Consider the following 23,182-nt stretch of genomic DNA (forward strand, 5'->3'; position numbering starts at 1 on the left):
ACACACACACACACACACACACACACACACACACACACACACACACACACACACACACACATACACACACAGAGCACATGCACACTGAAAAACATGCTATACCCTCATAACTAACCCTACAACAAATGCCACAATTTAGGTGATATGTTTTTCAAAGTGCCATTAACATATTACAGAGGAAATTGCCTCTTAGTGCATAGCTAATCTGGGATATATCCATCATTGGTGTACTTTGTGGATAAATCCTGCATTACTCATAGGTCAGACAATCACTATTGCTTTTATACAATAGGCATACTTTAGAAGGTTGCTTATTTCCATTTTTAAATAATCCATGCCATTTTATGTGACAAATGCCACAACACCGAAAAAACATTGAATTGACCTTTTGACAAGTGTTAGTTTACTTTTCCTCCAAAATGTGGAATTTCATTGTCAGATGTACTGACCATAGAGTGTTGTGTTTAAAAGAAAATAGGTCTATATTTCTTAAATGCTTTGGTGTGAGCATTATCTAGGTCAAAGCCATTTCAGTGACACATCACCAAATGTCTGTCATATTTAGATGCTTGCAATCTAAAACCATCCAAATGAAAAACAAGATTGCACACTACTGAAAAGAAAGCAAGCTAAGTTTATTTTCTTTATCAATAGCAGTATATCTTGACAATAAAGTGGTTTAGATTTCTGTCATGTTACATGCATTTTGGAAATTCATTTCTGTCAGCGAGTTATAATTTTCTGTTTAACTGACTTTATTAATTACCCCTGAACAGGGACCCAAAGGTTTAATGGGTGAAAGAGGAGAAAGAGGTGAACTAGGACTCCGAGGTGATCCAGTAAGTGTCATTCAAAATTTATTTTTAAATGAAAAGTACTGACTTTCAAAAATGTATTTTCCAGTACAAATATTATTTGCAACACTGTAGTGCATGATGTAGGCATGTAAAATTAATTTGTCATGCATAAACACTGCCTTGCTTGACCTGATGTTATGGAATTTTTTTTTTAAATTGTACAACAGGATCATTGAGAATAAACTTGCCATTTAAATACAACATTTTTAGAAGCTTGACAGAAAAATGTCTTTGGAATACAGCGATAGAAGCAAAAAAACTATATTTGCATAACACTGTTATCAGGACCTAATCAGCTTTTCTTTAATTCATATTTCCTACATATCAGGTTAAAACAAATATATAGAATAGTGCATTCATCAGAATCAGAAAGGAAAAATAAATATGTAGTTCATTTGTACAGCACATCCACAGGTATGTTCTACTAAGCCAATCATTTCTTCATAGTATTTGTTATGTTCTGGTTCCAGTTTCTCTCTGTCTCTCTTCTCTCTCTCTCTCTCTCTCTCTCTCTCTCTCTATATATATATATATATATATATATGTATATAGTTGCACTTGGAAAGTTCTAAACTACACACTATTAATGTCACTAATGTCATCTCAAAATGATTTGAAAAAAAAATCTAAAATAGGCTGTGCATTCTCCAACACATAATCTCACAGTATGCAACTACAAAACTGTTTTTTCCATGATTCCTGCTACTTACATACACACGCGCACACACACACACACACACACACACACACACACACACACACACACACACACACACACACACACACACACACATGTATATGTGTGTGTGTGTGTATAAATATGTATATATCCACACATACACCATATGTTTCATATAAAAGTCCATATAGAATTACAAGATTATGACTTTACGTAGCTCCATTTTTTTTCCTTTTCTGTATTGAAGTTACACCCCATACAAAATATGTACATTAATCACAGTGAAACAAAACAATGTTATTTTAGAGAAGTATGAATATTTTAAAACATGTAGGGATTCATATATGCATGTATGTACCTGCTTATAGTGCATGAAATCTAGAACATCTTTTATGTAATATTTATTAAATAAATACAGTTATTGTTTATAGCATTACTTCAGACTTCTAAGCTTGAAACAGGATTGTGTAGTGCATTGTGTGTTTCTGAATACCCCACAATGTTTCAAACATAGTCAAAACAATGTTATGTGAATCATATTAATCCTTCCACACCAGCATACTGAATTATATGAATCTCATGTTCATAGCCTTAGCAAAGAAGATTTTATTCTCAAGGCTTGGTATGGCCCAACTTAGAAAATTAAGTCTTTTTATTAAGTTATGTCATACATAAGAATTTAGATTTCTTATTACACAGCGAGATATCTTGGGCATAGCCAACAACTGTATGTGCTATGAAAGAACTAGCAATCTTTGAACTCATTCATCTAGCAGAACCATTAATAAAGCAAACTCCCATTCATGAGAGCTAAACTTATGCTACCACGTCTACAATGTCAGCTGATTTGACAGATACCTAATCCAACATAACCCTCATTTCTGGAGTAGGCTGTGGTTAGCTATCAAAGAAAGTGCTTCCCTAGCAACCTTTAAAACCAATATAAATGACTGGATGAACTGCCAAAAATTTTTACTGGGGATATGTAGAAGACGTTTGCTTAATGGGGTATTGTTAATCTGCCAGTGGTACTTTGCAATGTAGCTGAGCTTCTTGATGGTCCCCTTTGCCTTAAGATTAGTAAAAGACAAAAAACATAAGGAGCACCATGTTTTCTATTGAGAATGGGAAGATATAGATATTCCATTACACAATTTAAAAATACTAGCATTTTGATTCCATGTGCTAAATGGTCATTGCCTTTCTAAATGATCTCTTTGTGATTTATTTCTTTATGCCTTTGTGCCACAAAGTTCATTAAACTGTCCTGCCGAATGTAACAGTGTTATTTTCTTCCTTTAGGGTACTCCAGGAACTGACAACCCTCAAAGAGGACCAAAGGGACAGAAGGGAGATATTGGCCCAACAGTAAGTATTTTCACCTGAAATATGCTATGTATGATGTCATGTTTGACCATTTTAAATTTTTTAAATAAACAGAAGCATTTTTACAGTTTTTACAATTATAAAGGCTGTAGTTCATCACATGATATTGCAGGTATCATAAACCAATTAGCAAGAAGGTGTGATTTACTATGAACATATGCTAATGGGCCATAAAAAGTACTTATCTTATTTATTCCTTTTACTTTTGTAGCAGTGCATTTCCTTTCTTTCTTCCTTGAATGACCTGGATTGCCTTCAAAGGATCAAACTGGATTGCAATTTGTGCTGTTTTTTTCTTTGAAGAATTGTTCAGTTTGCTTGCTATTTATAATGGTATTGTGAGATACCATTGCAATTGCCTAATATTTCGACAGTGTAAGCCCATGATTATAGGCTGCCATAATTTGTGTCATTGATGGAGTACTTCAGGATGCAGTGACCTCAGACTTAGTGCATGTAAATTCCATTTTCATACATTCAGTCTTCCTGTTGTGCTTCTACGTCTTGGAATTCAAACATTTACCAGTAAAAATCCATCTGTCCCAGTGATGATCAGGCTGACATAAATGCGACAAAAGAACAAAAAAAAAAAGTTTTCCAGACCTTCTGCAAATGCTTCTACATTTGTCAGGTATTATAAAAAGTTCTAATGTCATGTCTCTTAGGGTCTCGTGTGCTTAGGTATATGAATAAATACTGCAACAAAGCTGTCTGTCTGCAGAAAGCCTAATGCAATGCTTCTTACTTTCCTTTAAATTTTCCAGGACCAGTGACTTGCTTAGCAGTCATATCTAGCACAAAGGTCAGTGTTCCTTAGAGAATCTAATAGCTAAAATTACAAGCATTCCATTCTCTGAAAGCATTCTTGCAGGTCTTGATGCAGGTTTCTTTATCTTTACCTAGGGAAATAAGGCAGATGTAATGAAAATTGTTCTAATTATTTCCACCTTTCTTCTGATTTCTACTACACTTCTTGACAGAAATAATTAATGTTTTTTCTACAGGAAAATAATTTTGAGTAATGCTTTTGCTTTGGAGGGCTAGTGTTCAGCATTATGATAGAGGACAAACATTAATACAAAAAGTCAGAGGTCTTTTTAGAACTGTCCTCAACTCTGTATAGTGACAGCTGCAAAAAAAAAAAAAAAAACTCCTTCCTTTAGCCTATGCAGTTGCAGAAAATATTCCTCTTCTTCCTCTCTGCCCTTCTCTGCTACATCTCCTTATACAAACAAGTAAAACTAATAATGCAGCTGGTGACTCTCTCCTTACCAACTCCGCAGGGAAAACTTGGAACAAACTCCCTCCTGATATTACCTCACTCCCCTCTTTAAACCAGTTTAAAACTAAACTAAAAGGCTACCTGGGGTCTGATATTACCTGCCATTGCTTTAACCCTGGCTAGCTATCTCTCTGAATATACTACTCCTAGATCCTGGTTATCTGAGTAATCCTTATTATAATAATTTGCTGTCATCATGTATAATTATTAAGTAAACTAACTAAATTTAAGCTATTAATTTACATATCATGTAATGACTAACCTCACCTTGCTTTAAATGTTTATGTTTTTGTTACTTCTGTAAATGTCTCATATTGTCTTGCTTGGAGCATTTCTCCCCGGGCCTCTGCTGTAAATGGACATGTATCCAGTCGGACTATCCCGGTTAACAAATGTAAAATAAATAAAAATAAATAAATCAAATTCTCTTTCAGTGAAGAAAGAATTTCACAAATTTCCAAGAATTTTTACATATTTCCACAAATTTATTGTTAGGAGGTACTTTTGAACCAGGCCACCAAGTCAATTTAATGTCATATCTTTAATAGCAATCCATTCCAAGGGCAGCAAAGTGTCTCATGACCAAGGGAAGACCTTTCGTGAAAATAATGTTATGAGAGAGGTGTAAAGAGAGAGTTTTCTGAATGCACAAAGCAGTAAGTATGATGTTCTTTCTTGTGCCTCAGGATACCATTTGAGGTGTCTCTTGAGATTGACAGGTTTAAACAAATAGCTTAAATTCAACAATTTCAGCACAGTAATCCTTTAGCCAGTCTTTCTCTCTTACCAGTAAAGGCAAGGCTGGCTGGTCTATTTCTAAAAGATGTTTACTTTCATATTCCAGTATTTCAGCCACACAAAAGAATGTTCAGTTTCCAGACAGAAAACTAAGTTTTCAGTTTAATTGTTCCATGCTCTTCTACAAGTGCCTGCCCATTCGTAAAGACTTAGACACACGCGCACACACACACGTGTGAATGTGTGTGTTTGTATCATTTAACTCAAACATATTGCCCCTGACATAACACTTTCCCAAATCCTATATTTTTGGGCTGTCTACTACCTTACTAATGTACTTTCCTTAACTATCTTCCACTGTTTGCCTCTTTCATAATCTGTTACATATATTCTATTGGCACCATCCCTATAGAGAAATTATTTTATTTATATATTTTTGTTCAAACTAATCTTCCTAGTAGCCAGGTTCTTATATTACCTAAATGTAACAAACTCACATAACCTAATGAGAAATTGCAAGTGCCTTGGATTATATTTATTTAAGTAGCTGCACATGTATTATAATTGGTTTCTACAAATTTGTGACATATTCTGTACACTATTAATACATTATTCATCTCGGTGCATTACTATGTTGAAAGAGTGTATTCTGTATATGCTATGTTATATTTGTGTCATATAGATTTTCTCCCTGGGCCATTGCTGAAAAGGGGGCATATGACTATTTGGGCTTTCTGGTAAACAAGTGAAATAAATAAATATGTGTGTATTATATATATATATATATATATATATATCTATATATATATATATATATATATATATATATATATATATATATGTGTGTGTGTGTGTGTGTGTGTAGATAGATGGATAGATATAGATACATAGAGATAGATATATAAATATACTCTCAAAGTCCAAAATGATATTTGCACTCTCCTGCTGAGGGTGCATGACTTCAGAGATGAAATTAATGCATTATTTGGCTTCTGTTGAAAACTACCTATTTATTGTTTTTCTAAAGATGGTAAACCTTCAGAGTTAGAATATATTAGTGCAGAATTGTCTTTAAATGTGTTCATTACTACAGTATTACTGTCTTTTGATGTAATATAAGTGCTTTCAGAGATTTTTTTCAGCTGACTTTGTAAACTTCACCTTCCTCTGTAGTTTTCATTTTTTAAGCAGTGTTTTTATTCATCACAAATATTTGCCAGTCTTACGTGCTGTAATGTCTTCATGCATGGAGAACTGTTCATAACTACAGTGATGGCCAGTTCTTTATTTCTCTACTATAAATTTTCATTGTTTACTCGGTATTACATCTGGACTCAGCCCAAAACCAATGTTTACATCTTTTTTAAACATCTTTAGTAACATCACATATTGCACAGTGACATGAACACACATTCACTTATAAAAGAGAAAACAAACCATTGCAATGATTTTTATTACTTCGCACACATTATACAGTTATAATTCTTGTCTTAAAGATCATGTCTAAAAGGGCAAATTGACCTTTGTATTTTTTGCACAAAAAAGTGTTTGCATGCATCTTTATGCATGTGAACACTTTTTTATGCAAAAAACAAAGGTGGTTTCACTCCATTTTAAAAATAAATTACTTCAAAAATTGCTTCTGAATGCAGGAGAATAAACTTACACAGACTTGTTTATGGCATTAATGTTCATGTGCAGGAATGAGGCAGTTGCACCACTTTGGGTTACAGCACTAATTATACTGGATTAGGGTAAGTAATTGTGTATTAACTTATGTAATTGTGAAACTGTTAAATTAACTGTTTGGCAAAATAAGTAATGGGCAGCTTTTTGCCAAAAGCAGTATGCAAAAAACAAAGGTTGTTTTGCCCATTTTAACATGCTCTTTAACAGTTTTTCAGTGTAACATTGTATGGATTGATACAGGCCTATCTTCCCTGAAATATCACTCTTGAGCAATATTCTGTATGTTCTGTTACCACAGATTCCATTTTTTATGTAATTTACTCTCACATTTTTAAAGACCTCACCTCCAGTTCTTTTATCTCCTTTACTACATTCAACAGTTGTGTTACAATTGGTTTTGCTTTTGATTTCCATTTCGCAGCAATTGCTTTTTTGTCAGTCAGAAGCATTATACTTAATAGGGCCTTACACCTATGTTTACATCTTGTTCATCAGTGGAATAATCAAACATTATTACAGTAAAATTAAACATATCCTCCCATATTTTATTATTTTTAGCATTCCCCTCAGATTTATATATTTAACTAATACAAACAGCAACTTGTTTTAGACTCTGCACTGACTACTATATTGGGCAAACTCAAAACAGAAAAGAGTAAAAACTTACAGTTATGTTGTACATAACCTTGCATTTTGGCTACAGTTTTTAAACTCTATGCTCAGACACATCTTTCTTGCATTTTCTCCTTTCTTTCCTCTTAACAACAGTACTCTTGCCCAATATGTTTTCCTGCTCCCATTTTAGCCTTTTATTTCAACTTTTTCTTCCCCTTCCTTTTGTGGTACACTAACTCTTGTTTTTATTTTCTCTATTGTTTGCTGGATGTCTTGTCATGTGGGTTTATCCCTCTTTTTTTTTCCAGTTGCATGTAATTGTGTTCTTTGTTGCTAACGTTACCATTGCTATCAGGGCCCGTAAAGACCTTGAGTACTGGATTCCAGTTCAGAATGAATAACCTCCTATGTGAAGGCCAAGTTTTATCCATTAACTTTCTAATAAAGTCATCTTTTGTGTGTGTAGCTTATTACAATGCCATAAACCATGTGCTTCCCTCTGCCTCCCTGTGATTGTGACAAGATCCTTTATATTCCCCATGGGGTATATAAATACCTATGCAGGCATTTCCAGGTGAAAATTCTAAGTTTTCTGTATTTTGTAGCATATCCTGGGGCTGTAGAAGCTCTCTCCTCATCTCCTTAGTGTTTTCCCTAGTCTGTTTCTTAACTAATATGTTTTCCTTAGTCTGTTGTTCATTTTGCCCACTATAATTACTCCTTTCTATACTCCTTTCTATAGTCTCAAAAATAATTTCTTTCTAATAGCTTCACTTATTCTGGCCTCTATCAGTATTTGTACCCATGCTGGGAGGTCTTGTGCTCTTACCTCTTAACCAGTTTTTTTTAGACTCCTTTATTATTTCCACATTTGGCAGTTGCAGTCTTTGAGGTAAGCCAAATATCTATCTCACTTGTTCCCATTCTGTTACCTCTCTCCCTTTCACTGTCTCCTCCCAGTATCTTGGCTCAGACTTTAATCTTTCTCATCTTTTAGCTGCCATTATTGTATGCTGTTGATTCCTTTTTTTTATATCTATCCCAATCAGTGACAACTGATGGATTCCCTTTCTTTTTTCCTTCTGTGTCAAATTATTAATTGCCTTTCCAGCATAGTTTTCAACTGTCCTCTCCGTATTTGCATCATCAGCTGTGCCCAAAACCCTAATGTTTGCACTTCTCCTACTCCTCTACTTTGTTCTCTCAGCATTTGCTTCAACTTAATGTTGTGTTCCTCATTTTGTAACAAATAAGCAAGCCTTATTAGTAGTACCTGATACCCACCCTGCTTATCAGGCAATATTATCTTTTCCCATCCTAGTTCTAGGTGTTTTTTGTTGATCTCTTTATTTATTCAAACATTTCCTCATTGTTTTTATATAAAAAAGCCTAATCTGCATATGGTATCAGTGGGCCAAAAATATCTTCATCTGTTATATCTTGTTCTGTTTGTACATTGACATCATTTTCCATTTCTTCATTTGTTGCGGTATTGTTATTCATTTTCTGATCATGAAACTTGTGTTGCCTTTGTTACCTCCTTCATCATCCAGATCCATGGGTATTCATTTATTAATGCCCTACAGAAAGGGGTATGATTAGGTATGATTACTCTAAATTAAATGTCGGAGTATAATTCAAGACTATTGCTTTTATTTTGTTTTTGTTAATTTTAAAGTTTGCCATAGTGTTAAACTCTCAAAATAGATTAATAAAATAGTCAAAACCTCTGGTGGGTTGGTCAGAATAATGTAATTTGCAAACAATGCTAGTTTTTCCTTCTTCCCATACTAATTTATATCTATGTATATCTGATTCTTGTGTCTTAGCTGACAGGACTTTTATATATATAAGGCAAATAAAAGTGCAAAAAATGTGCATCCCTGTCTCATGTGTGGGTTTGGTCTTCCCTGGTAACTATCACCTATTTTACTTGTATGCTTCTTCCTTTTCATATATTTTTACACTTAGGTTCACCTAGTTTTTGATATTTCAAATGTCTTTATCACTTTTTTCATGAACTTCCAATTCATACTATCAAATGCCTTTTTGACTTGATATTTGTGTATTTTTCTGTAGTTTGGCATGTTGCTGAATTATTTATGCTTTGTTTATATTGTCAAACATTTGTTTCCCCTTCACAAACTCGCATTGGTCCCCATTAACTACATTTCACAATTTTTGGGTTAGTTGCCTCGTTAATATGGCTATAGAAATCATGGTTTAGAATTGTGATAGGCCCTTAGGAGCCTGAGTTTGTTGGATCATTTCCTTCTTTTCTGATAACCACCATTACAGACTTTTTCCGTCTCTCCAGAATCTTTCCCCCATTCAATGTACTGTTGAGCAGGATCTACCAAACCTCAGCAGTTGTCATGTTTATTTGTAAAATCACATCTGTTTGAATCACAATGTCAAATTCAAATGGTGAAACCTTCAGTCTTTTGACTGCCCATTTGTTACAAATAGCATTTATTTGATTATACTATAGTTCCATATATTCTGTAGTACAGGTAGAGAAATAAAAAAAAATATAGATGATCTTAAGTATTACTGCATAAGAGCTATGAATCCATGCACCTTATCAGTGTGTGGGAGCTTTGTCACCATAAACCACAGATCCAATATAAACTAAAGACAAGGTTATACTACCTTGGATGTATGTGCAAATCTGAATTTAGCAATTAAGCAAATATTCACTTTACCCCAAAATATTGTAATCTCATAGTTAGCGTATATATATATATATATATATATATATATAAAATATACATATATATATATATATATGTATATATATATATATATATATATATATATATATATATATATATATATATATATATATATATATATATATATTTTTTTTTTTCCCCGAGTGGTAGCATGGGAGGCACCTCCCCTTGCATTCGGGAAAAGGGGAATCTTAGCGTATATATATATATATATATATATATATATATATATATGTATATAAAATATACACACACGTATATATATATATATATATTTTTTTTCCCCGAGTGATAGCATGGGAGGCACCTCCCCTTGCATTCGGGAAAAGGGGAATCTCAGGGATACTGCAGCCTTGGTCTTCCTGGACAAAACTTTATACCTGCACATTAGTGAGTCCACATAAATGTATTGATGATGTGTCTCACAAGCACACAAAGCACTCAGCAAATTACATTTCAGCCATTTGAGTTCCATGTATCTTGATTTAGTCAGGTGTGGTTCTACCAAATAACATGAAGCTATATGAAACCCTTGTGTTCAGGATTCTTCAGTTCCATGAAGTTATAGTCAATCAAAGTAGGGCTTTTAGGAGTTGTTTAATGTAAAGCCTAAGGATGACTGTTCCATTCCTGGAGTCTGGGTGTTTGACAGCATATGAGTAAAAGTCAAATCTAATAGCCGCTCTATGAACGTGCTTCCAGGAGCTGTACTGGTGACTAGAAAAGCAAAAGGTAGTCTTAGCTCAGGAAAACAGTATTTTGTTTCAGATAACTACTGATTAATCCAAATTATAAAACAAGATGAGATGTTTGACATGGGATATTTTTAGAACATATCTACTAACATTATAATTAATTAAATTTCCAGATTTTCTTTAAGTATGGAGTAGTGTAGTGGGTATTATGTCTGCTTTACATGCAGAAGGTGCTGGGTTCAATCCCCAGTGGGGTGTGTGTCTTTTGGGGTTGGCAGGGTGGCCTAATGGTTAAGGTGTTTGCCTTACAAGCACAAGGTGCAGGGTTTTAGTCTCACAAGGGATAATTAGTTAGGCTTAAAATAGCTCACAAGGGCACTTAGCCTAGTACTAATCTATAAATCTATAAAAATAAATGTCCGCATTATCTGAAAATATTTTTGGAGACCAGATAAAAGTGAGTTTTGATGAGGAACTCCCATTTATTCTGTACCTGATTAAGGAGCTCCTTGGGTGAATCTCTTCAGCAAAGAAGAAGCTGACCAAAACATCTCTTTTCAGGTGTTTTTAAAGGATGTCTTGGACATGGCATATTTTTGGAGTCTTGGACAATTCAAGTAATCGGGTCCCCACTCAGATAGAAGTATGCATCAGCATGAAAGAGATATTGACTGTGAATCTAGAAAGTAGAGTATTCAGAATAGTTTCTTTCCTTCGATGGCCACCTGTAGTATCGGGGTCATGTAGAAGATGAATAAAAAAGGGGGAACAAAAATATATTGGCTTTGCAGACTAGCATGCAGCTGTAATATTTGATGCTATAGGTTTTTTTTAGTAGCCATTCATTCGGTAGGTGGTAACAGAATTCTGGTTGTCCATATAAGGCAACCAGCTTGGCTAGATCATGATTGTCTAATCCATTCTGAGGTATTATATCCTATATATTGAAGATATGGAGCATGATGGAGAAGATCCTTTTTGCATCCATATCCTTCCATATTACCCAGCCATCTAAAAAGATGGAATTGAACTCAAAATGACCAGTTGAATCACTGGGGAAAAAGCACTACTGCTTTCCTTCTCTTCAGTGTCATTGATTCAATATGTTGTTCTTAAGGTATAAAATGACAAAGTATGTTTCATCTCCACCAGCAAATGCAGGTAGCTTTAGTTTTCCTCATTTCTGGATGATGTTTATCAAACGTTGTTAATTTTCTCTCGAGCAGAAAATGTGCCCTGGGTAGTTATTTTTTATAAACGAGTGACATTTTTTTTTACAGGTTTTTGCTTTTGTAATTCCGTTCTTAAATGTGAATCAGTTCTTTCTTGGTGTCATTTTACATTTCTGTCAGGTCTCCTGTTCAATTGCACAGCTATTTGTATGAATTTTTATAAAGGTTACTTATTGTAAAAAAAATATATATATATATATATGTGTATATATATATATATATATATATATATATATATATATATATATATATATATATATATATATATATATATATATATATATATATATATATACATACACACACACACACACACACACACATTAAAGGTGTGAACTACTCTAAGAACTTACAAGGTAGAGTTTCTTTTCATCAGACTGCAGGGTTTGAGAGCTGTCATTATCAAGTGTGATAATCTTATGCTGGTCATACGTTAGAAATGGCTTTTATTTGTAATGTAAACAACTTATATTTTTCTCTAGGGACCCACTGGAGCTGATGGTACCGCTGGTAGCAATGGAACTCCTGGAAAGGAGGTAAGTAGATATTCTCAATTGTCTATTATATTTATAGATGAGCATAGCTATCAAGATTTAATTTATGAAGAAGGTAGAAATTCAGAATATAATTCACGTGTTTATTTTAATAACTTCAGACTGCATCATGTATTTAGAATAATATAACTGTATGGTAAGATACTATTATGGTCTTTGTGCTCAGCTCCTTGCAAATAACTGCAGCATGTATAATATACCACTTGTAAGTCATAAGCAGAATTAACTATCTTTAATTTTAAATCAACTTTGATAAGTGCTGTTGACATGACTGACACTGTAAACATTAGCACAATGCAGTCGTAATGCAAAGTTAAAATAAATCTTTTAATATAGGTAAGCAAAATGAAATGAGCAGTTGCACTTAGCAGTGTTACAGTTCAGTTACAATTAATTTATTATTAATATTAATGAAGAAAGGTGCTTTGTACCATGAATTTGATAAACAACCATTTTATCAATGACAGCATGCATGTGCAATTTTTTATTCAACACTAAAATGCAAAATGATGCTTTCTAGAATCATTTTAAAATAGTATATATTTTCCATCAACAAAACAGCCAAAGAAAATTTTCAGAACTTCACTTGAAAATATATGCTTCCCAACTGTTGAGTGCAGTAATTTGTATTTCTCAAGGTAGTGCTGCTGTCACTGTCTACGGTGCAAACAGAAGAGACACAGTACTCCGTTTTATTAGTACAGCCTCTGCATGATGTTTTACACACCTCAAATTTTGGTATTTAGGAATAGAATGTTTTATCACAGAATACTGCAGTATTACTATCATGTCTCCTCTTTTTAATTCAATAGCACAGCGTCAAATGTGTTATGCACTTGCTGTTAAATGCTATATCTTGCTTCACTACCATAATGAAATGCAAAGCAAAATGTCAGAGATGCACTTGGGAAACAGTTTCCCCTTCCAGGGTGCATTCACATCTATTATGCAAAGCAGTGCTACTTTAACTTAAAATGCACAGACAGGATGTTACAGAACAGGACTACATTGCTTATAGTTTTTGTACTGTCTTTTCTTAATTTTGCTATACATTGCTAACAGTGTTGTCTCTTAATTTTATAATCAATAGTGCAGCACCAAATAGTACTTTCTGTAGTAATTTTAAAATGCTGCATCTTGCATCCCCATCCTGACAAGTTACAAAACAAAATGTCATGGCTACACTCAGACTATGACAGTGCCAAACATTTTTAGGACCATTTAAGATACTGTTGTGTTATTAATCTGTCACCGTAAAGTGTAAAGCAGAATGGGACTTCTACTCTTGGCTTGAAATGATGGCTTTATTTATGCAATCCTTGCAAGGCTGTCAAGTTATTGCACTATCTGTTTGTGTTGTATATTCCTTCAAGTGCAGTCCCAAGTCTCAATAAGGGCTGTGTGCCACTTGGTCATCCTCTATTTACAGTTAAAGATGAATTATATACCAGCTTCACATCAGACACTCACTGTCGAAGGGGTGATTCCACCAAAATACTGTTTGTTCAATGAATGGCTCCCAAATGAACCAAGGTTGGTATAGAAGTAAATTAAACAGGAACAGGATACCCTTACATTAGCACACATATTATGGAAGGCAGTAAGATACAGGTTCCAATAAGGAGAAAAAGGTGCAAGTTAGTAAAGAAATAGACAATACAGATGTGGATGGGCGTAAAAGTACTTAAGGCAATGAAAAATAGCACCACCATCTACATGGAATTTGTGTACACTATTTCAGAGACAGGAAATAAGCAAGAAAACAATTCCTACTTTGCTTAGAATATCAAGTGCAACAAGATGATTACTTCTGTGACACTTCGGTATTTCTGAAGTTAACTGAAATCCAGTCTTATTCAGGAGCAAGGTGATTTTCAGTGCCCTCCAGGATACTTATGTCATATAGCTAGAAGCAGAATCCACTGAAGAGAAAGTAGTCATTTTATTCTGTATCTTCAATTAGAGCTGGAGAGACAGGATGTCTAATCAGGAACTGGACTGTCATGAAACAAAACGTTAACACGTACAAGATGTGCAAGGTGGTAAAGTGAAGTGAAACAAAACTGAAGCAACAAAGAACCGCAAAGCACACTCCACAACGTACAACTGTTTAATGAAAAATAATAAAAAACAGAGCTTTCAGACAATAGGTCCTTCCTCAGAGGACCTATTGTCTGAAAGCTCTGTTTTTTATTATTTTTTGATTAAACAGTTCTACGTTGTGAAGTGTGCTTTGAGGTTCTATGAGACAAAAAGTCACATCTAGACAGTCCAGATCATTAATGTCAAGCAAGTCAAAAGTAAGCAGGGAGATTTTATGATAAATGAATCAAACATGCTCTTCTTTAAGAAAGCTGTATCATTTGAGTAAGAAATTGATACATAAAAGCAGCAGAGAAATGCCAGTTATCAAAAAGGCATCACAGTTTTGTGAAAAAGGCAAGCAGTTGTAGGGGAAATTAAAAATATATATATATATTGCATAAGAAGAAGTGGAGACTAAAAAGAAACATGATACTATGAACATGCCAAGGATCTCAGAATTAGCATCACAGATTTTTTTTCCCAGTTAAAGCAGAAGGAAACAAAGAATGCAGCCAGCTGTTCAGCATCACATTTTGTACAGACAGTTGCTGTGGTCCTAGTTGAATAATAGCCGAGATTTAATATTTTAATGAGGCTTATGCATGCTTGTTTCTACTTCCTGAGCACCATGAAATTTCAACCTGGCTTACTAGCTGCTTGCATTGAGTACTCTCAGCATGTTAGCACATTGCAATTCAATTATATAGCCATAAGTATACTTTTGCAGGTAGTGGTAAGTCAGCACAGGTAGCAGCAACTAATCATGTAAGCTGCAAGAGTAATTGGATGTCTAGCCATTAATAAAACAGCACACTAATGTTTATCACATGTCTGCAGTACTAAATCACCAAAGTCAACAGTTTTAATAGAAATTACATTGGCACCTTTTAGGGATACTTTTTTGTCAGTCAGCCTGCCAACATCACACTTTATATAGGGAGTTGATATGATTGTACCGTACAGAGCTAGAGACAGCTGTTGAAAGGATGGAAACAGATCAAAGCAAGATGATAGCATGGTACCGGGCCTGTATCCCAAGCTACACAACACTGATAAAGAAACATAAAAAAAAAAAAAAAAAAAAAAAGAAACATGAGGAGTCACGATGAAAGACAGTATTAACAAAATGCTTGATTGTTTGAAAGAATTGTATAAACTACAAGAGGATGAAATAATTCAGAACTAATGTAATATGTGAGAACAGAGCATGATTTGAAGAGAGTGGATAAAGAAGTTATCATACAATATTGCCAGGAAGTTTTTCATACACTGAGTGATGAAGTGATGAAGCAGCCTACCAGAAGAGAACTTGACTCCAAAGATGTGATAGAAGAATAAAGCGAACAGACACACAACATTATTTTGTAGGTCAGTTGTTGAGAACTCTTTGGATAAATCTGACTGTGGATACACAAAAGGTAGACAGGTGAGCAGACTAAGCATATCCTGCAGTCTGTATTTCTCAAATGAGGTTGTATTTGTATACATTAAGAACACGTGAAAGCACACATCTAAATATGTGTATATAATATGTCATTTCAAGGCTGTAAACTTAATTTTGTATACTCATGGAGATGCTGCCTGACAAGAAATCCTAAGTAAAGGTAATGGATGGGTCAGGGTACTAAACAGTTAATGGAGAGTATAAAAGGACTTGAAACACTGAGTCTCAGAAAAGAAAGACTCAAAATATCAAAACTAAAGGATTAGAAAAACTATGCACAAGGGACCAACAAGCACTACATTGCACAAACCTCATAAAAAGCATTTTTGCTGACCCCACACCCTGATCTTTAAATACGTTACCTCTGAGGTCCCACAAACTTGGAGAAAATGTAAAAATAATTAAAAGAAACATTCACCTTTCCTCCTTCATTGAATCATCTAACCTTGAAGAAAGTACTTAAGACACTGCCAACAAACCAGTAGCCATTGCAATAAATTGACAGCCTTACAAACATTGGATACATAAGGCCAACATTTCAAAGTACACCAGATTGTTGAATGACAAATTGTAGTATTCCCATATAAAATCTTGGTATGCAAACTATATCTCATGTGTTACTTTATTACACTGCTGACAAGCTAGCAATTGTGGTTGCATTACAATAATGTAAAATTATAACTGACAAAAAATTACAGAAATAATGGAAAAGTGCTGCTTTATATTGCTTTTATACCTCTGAAGTGTATCAGGACATTCTATGATTTTTTTTTAAAAATCTCCAAATCATAATATGTTGAAGTTTTTGTAGCCAAGTACATATGAAGTGAAGACCAGGTTTAGAAAAAGGTGAAATATTGTCTGGGGACAATGCAGGGCAGAAAACACCTATGTGTTAATCATTATGACCAACAATAAATAATAATCTGGTTGTATTTTAGACAGAAATAGCTATATTGCAGCAAATACAAGTTACAGACTTCATAGCACGCCTGCATTTGCAAAACAGCTGTTCTCAAAACAATACACACAAAATCAAATGGCCAAACAAATTTGTTTTCAAACAAAAAGTAACGCCCTGTATTTTCTGTTGTCTGTGCAGGTAGATGTGCAGGGATTATAGCATGCCATGGAGTCCTGAACTGTCTCTGCATTAATACTTTTTTCATCCAAAGTGCAACTGTGTTGGGCATACCTTGAATGATGATATGATTTCAGATACTCAAAAATAAATAAAATTATTTGGCAAAGCTGTTACTTGGTCATCAGTTATAATCTGCATCATCAATTAGGTTTGTTTAAATGCAAGTGAAAAGATGGACTAAATTGCTAGCATCTGTCATCCTAATTTTACAGAATTTTGTTAACTACGTGTTGAATCATGTAAAGTATTTATTGTGTTTTGTGGGGCTCACAATATTAATATTTCCATTCTGCAACATTGTCTTGTTAAGGTAGACAGCAGTTCTGCACTGTTTTCCTACAGAATTGTAAATAAATACATTTCCAGATAGTTTTAAGTCAAGTGTTGTAACATGGAAGGCAAATTCGAACCACTGTATCCATCTGTATTTGCTGTACTATCATTTGTTTCAGTTCTTTAAAATGTTGATTAACTTCCCAGTATAATTAGGTACTCTATAGCAATCATTTAGGTGACATTAGAAGTGTAAACACAGCTGTTTATATGGGGCAAACTCAACAGTAAAATTGTTTGTTTAATAAAATTATTTTCTATATTTTTATTAGGGACCTGCTGGTCGAAGAGGACTTTCGGGAGCAAAAGTAAGTATTAATCTACCTCAAATTTTGTTGCTGTGTGTGTATTATACTGATTTTTCCCCAGTTTTTCTTTTTTTTTTTTCACATTTTCCACTGCTTAAATGAAATTATGACTTCCAGGAGGCAATTGTAGTGCAATAAAATCAACAATGTTATGCATTTGTCTTGACAGTTCAGTTCATTTTGCTGAGTGTTAGCTCACAGCACAGTCTAAAAAGGATTCCATCAAGAATTGAGCAGTATTTATCAAATTCACCTGGAAAGCTGAAATTCAATGCAGAGAGTAGATTAGTGACTATTCCTCATTAGTCTCAGGCTGACTAGTCCTCCATAGCAATCTTTCTGCCTTCTACCCACCCAGAATGGGTGACAGCTGGGTAAACATCTGGGCCCATATTCGACCTGCCAGATATGCAGATATGAGAATTTCTTTTTCTTCTGTTTCTTCCCAAGTTTCCCATTGTGGATTCTTCAGGTACCACCAACATCTTGCCCTAATTCCTGTCAGTAACTATTCCATGTTTCTCAGAAGCAGATTTCCAATGTGACAGTTGCCAGGTGGGCTCCCTGATTTCATTTGCAGCAGACTGTCTAGCTGCTCCCCATTAAGGTTTCATTAGGAAGGAGATGAAGGATTGCAAGTCTTCATCCACACAGTGGCTGGTGCAGTTCTGTAGCAGTAGTGATTAGAATGTGCTAACACATCAGAATGTGCTAAAATGACTGCTGAGCTCTCACCATATTAATACAGCTATTTATGTTTTACAAAGTCCCTGACATCTAGGGGGGGGATAATGTGCGCAGTGATAAATCTATGAATAGGTAAACACACCAGTAACTACTTCAATCTTTCTATCCCTGTCAGTATCTCCAGTGCTGTAGGTTTCTTTCTGAACCCCTGTTATCTGCTGTGCAGATGAATGACTTGCTTCTAGACTAACAAGCTGACTGATTAAATGATTTCTTAAATTGCTGGTTCCCAGTATCCTCATAGATGGATGTGCTTGTGAGTATGCAGTGCATCCGTGCAGGTATGCCTAAATATACAATCATGTTGGTCTAAAGTTTCTTCCTGGAGTATAAGCTCTCATCACACTGAGAAGGAAAGCTAGCCCTTGAGTGCTTCATCTTCCTCATAGGTTCACAAGGTCATATGTAAGCACTAGGCTAGCTGCCTTTGTGGACCATTTTTAGCTTATCCAGTTTCTCTCAAAGGTGAAAATCAAACCCTGTACTGTGGGTCTTTAAGGTTAACACCTTAACCATTATGTCATTCCCAACCTCTACTCATCTTTTTCTTATCAATGGGCTAAGTAGACCTTTCCACTCTGTCTTTATGTATTCTTAATTGTATAAGCATATTTTATTTCATAATATGTGACATTTTGAGGGAGCACACTTTATTTGTAGTGTCATAACTAGTATCAGAGATTTGTACAGCATTATGCTTCATTTTACATTCTGCAAATCAAGTAATACATCCCTCTGTGATGCTAGAGCCTCTGTGAAGTAGACAGATCAGGCTGCATTCAGGATATTGCCTTATTCACAGCTGCCTTCCCAAGTTTTGCATTGCTGCTTTTGATATTTGCTACTGTTGTATTTATTAGTGTATTATGCTGAGACGGCCAAAATATTTATGGAAGTCTCTTTACTAAATACCATCTCCTGTACCATGCTGAATGTAGGACTCTTCCTTGTCTTTTAATGTGGTATGTATATTCACATTCACATAGATTATCTAACCCAAAAGACAGCACCATTTGTACTTGAGATATACCAGTGTGACTTGTCAGAGGAGGTGAAAGAGGTTGTAACATGTAGGGCCAAAGACATGACAGAGAGCTGCGAAGATAGGGAGTTTGAAGCAGAATTCTGTGAAGTGTTTTACCACCAGCCAGCATCCTGAAAATAAGGTGTGTGATGACTAGCTCAACCAGTGAACAAGGCTTGGGACTGATAGAAGGATGCCAGAGACAGCATTTATCTTAGGCCAGATTGGACAATGGAGCTTAGAGCCTGGTTAGAAAGTATCAACTCAATGACATTACCTACAGAGTAAGATGAAAGGGGAAGTATGTGCTCCACAACCTGAAAGGGAGGTAGGTACTGAGACAGAAGGCAGCAGGAATAATATTTTGAGAAAATATGGCAGGAATCCATGGGTAATGCATGGTATGGTTGTATAGTACTACTAGATAATGCAAGGCATTGAGTAAGAAAAAAAAAAACAGGAGGCTGCATGTAGTGATGTGAGAAGAGAAGGTAGATATTATAGGTAACTCAAAGTATGGGTTGTTTAGGAGTAGCAGAAAGAAGGATGAAGCTAGATTACTGAGTTGCATAAAGGAGGGCATCAACTGTGAAGTCAGATCAATAAAGGTCAGTTTAGTGTATCAGCCTGCAAACATGTTAAGGGTGTAGAATGAGAGGCTGATGTAGAGAATAAAGGAGTGGGATGGAAGGAAGAAGTTCATACCGTGGGGGTTTACGTCTGACAAGAGAAGACTGTGAGAGTCTGAGCTCCAGGATGTGGGAGGAGTAAGAAGTGTTAGGTTCATAAGTTGTTATATAGCCTGGGCTTGTATGTGATACTCATTGTCATAAGGGATCATAGGTGCAGACCCGGGGTGCATTTATGGTTATTTGTCTGTTCATCCAGGTTGTTTATGAATAGAGTTTGGAAGTTATTTTGTTTAATATGAAGGATAAGTCTTTGCCAGAAGAGCAGAATTATTTGAGAGGTGTATCTTATGTCGTGATGGAGTTGCAGGTCTCTTATGCAGGTGTTTGAGACATGTGTTTTGCATACATGTAAGAAATAAGGCATGGCAGGGTCTTTTGACGTCTTATAGGCTTGACAAAAATTATCGCACAAGAGTATGTATGAGATAAAAAAAAAAAGCTATAGCTTTAAGGTGACGCATGTAGGCCATGGAACGACAGGAGCATGCCCAAAGCAGCATTACGATCTATTATAGGCCTGATAAATTTGGAATAGAAGGAATGATAACATCCTTGGACCTGGAAGATATACCTTTAGTAGCCAGCTGGGCTAGACACCATATTTTAAGAATCATATATGGCTGTTGAAGGAGAGCTTACTGTCTTCAAACATTCCAAGGTCTGTAATAATCATAATAGTCTTGGGGTGGAGTGTGTGTAATGTATATGCTAAATTCATTGATGCTTACATTTTCAGAAGGACCTGATACTGTACTCTTTAGCATTTAGTTTTAGACTATGGTGTTAGCACTATTTGTTTGATTGTGTTAGTCCCTCTTGTAGGATCTGCTAGTCCTCTGGAGAGTTGATGGTGGCCCCAAGTTTGCAGTCATCTGCAAACTGAGTATGGCAAAGGCATTTAACACTGGCTTTGATGTCAAAGGAGTGAATATCAAATAAGAGTTGCCACAGTACTGAGCCCTTAAGCACCCTTCTAGTATCAAGCCTTGTAGACAAGAGCGTGCCTTCACTCCTAACTTGCATGGTTCCGTCTGGGAGCCAGTTAGCTATCCAGTAGATTATATAAGGCTTTACACTAAGCTGGATTAGTATGCCTAAAATGAGTGAGTATGGAATATAATGAAAGGCTTTAGCCACGTCATGTGATCAAGGTTTACACCAAATTGGGTTAGCTTTTCTAAAATGTCTGAGTGTTGAGTGGTATCAAAGACCTCAGTTATGCTATGTGAACAGATTTGCCCACATCCAATGTTACAGTGATTTTTTTCAATGAAATCCATGGTGGCTTCAACAAACTTGTGAAGGACTGTACCAGAAATGATTGAATTTTGTATATAGTTCTAAACCCAAAAGAGATTATCAGGGATGTCCATTTGAAGACACTGTTAACCAACAATAATCATGTCACAGTGTGGTTTGGAGTGGGAGAGAAGGGCAAGAATCCATAGATGAAAAGTTGATACAGAATTTTAGAGGAATGCATTATGCTGAGCTGGTGAGAGGGTCAAAGAAGTTAGGGTCTGGTGGCAAATTGAATGAATGGGTAATATAATCAAATGTATCAAGCAAAGAGTACTCAGGGCTCCAGACAAGGTTTTGAGGAAGTAGCAGAAATGGAGGAAAAAAAATGAGGAAACCAAAATGGTTTCACAAGAAGGTGAAGTTAGTGATTCCTGCAAAAAGGCAGGGAATTTAGAAGGTCGAAAGGAGATTGTGGCGGTGATGCAGTACAAACAAACAGTGGTGATGAAGAAGGTGAGAGAAGCAAATGCCCAAGTAAAAAGAGAGTTCCGAGAAGTTGTAAAGAAGGATCTTTGGCTTTTTAGGTATATATGATAAAGGAGGAATAGGGCAGACATCAGTAGGTTAAGTAAGGATATGGAGGACATCATGGAAGACATAGGAAAGGTGAAGGTATTGAAGGAATACCCTCAGCCTCTATGAAGGAAAAGGAGAGGAAGATGCCATGCTGGGAAGGATGTTGGAATATGAAGCATGGAGCAGAAACGGAGAGACACTACCCCTTGCATTCTTGTGGTAGCGATCCACCAGAATTATTTCAGCACCATGATGCCTGTTGAGTTTTTAATGCTGTTTTGTTTGAGCAGAATTAACTGTCTGAGCACCTTATTATGTATAGTGGCATATCAGCTATTTACACCCCTTCTGAATTGTAGTCCTTCAGCTGTGAAGCTTTCTTACTGTCTTATTAATGTTTTTTTCATGATTCAGTATGATTGCACAACACCAGCTTTTCTTCTGTATCATACACTTATGCATTATGTTCCATGTCTGTGATGCTTTTGGTCTAAGTATTCACCACATACATTATTCTCACAGCAAGTTTAGAAGTATACACCAGATCCAGTGTTTTAGTCTGTTATTGTTATTATAGTTAACAACAGTTCAAGAACCTCTTATATTTTAAAATTCTGTGAAACAGAGTGAGCCATTAGTGAAAATAAATGGCAGCATGTAGATCATGTGGGTACCGATAATGTTCAGGATATGATAATGATTCATTCCAAATCATTACAAAATTATACTTTTTTCTCAGCTGCCTTTTTTTGTTTGCCTTTTCAGGGAAACCCAGGAGGTCCAGGACCTCGGGGATCAGCAGGAGAGCAAGGACACAGAGGCTCACAGGTTAGTGTGATGTGTGTGTGTGTGTGTGTGTGTGTGTGTGTATATATATATATATATATATATATATATATATATATATATATTTATTTTTAGGAATTTCAATTTAATTTTTTTAATTTATTTGCTTTCTTGGTAAGTGACTTGGTCCTTGGTCCTTTCTGGACCCTTTATAACCATAGCCTGATACACAAGGGGAAAACTACATGGAAAATTATATGGACAGTTATGGGCACCAGTCAACCGGCATATTTTGGCAGGTAAAACGAAATTGAACAAATTAAATCCCATGCAGACATG

The 23,182-nt window shown here is 35.3% G+C and overlaps 1 protein-coding gene across 3 annotated transcripts in view; it reads left to right on the forward strand.

Annotated features, from left to right (window-relative positions):
• COL6A3 (collagen type VI alpha 3 chain) overlaps positions 1–23,182 on the forward strand; it is a 739,239-nt gene that overhangs the window by 496,893 nt on the left and 219,164 nt on the right. For all 3 annotated transcript variants that reach the window (XM_044060522.1, XM_044060523.1, XM_044060525.1), the window contains 5 exons: positions 777–839; positions 2,839–2,904; positions 12,391–12,444; positions 17,741–17,776; positions 22,823–22,885. In XM_044060522.1, the coding sequence (XP_043916457.1) occupies positions 777–839; positions 2,839–2,904; positions 12,391–12,444; positions 17,741–17,776; positions 22,823–22,885 (282 nt within the window). The remainder of the gene's footprint in view (positions 1–776; positions 840–2,838; positions 2,905–12,390; positions 12,445–17,740; positions 17,777–22,822; positions 22,886–23,182) is intronic.

Source organism: Protopterus annectens, chromosome 2.part0 (genome assembly GCF_019279795.1).
Source record: "Protopterus annectens isolate FY-2018-M chromosome 2.part0, PAN1.0, whole genome shotgun sequence".
Taxonomy (NCBI): domain Eukaryota; kingdom Metazoa; phylum Chordata; order Ceratodontiformes; family Protopteridae; genus Protopterus; species Protopterus annectens.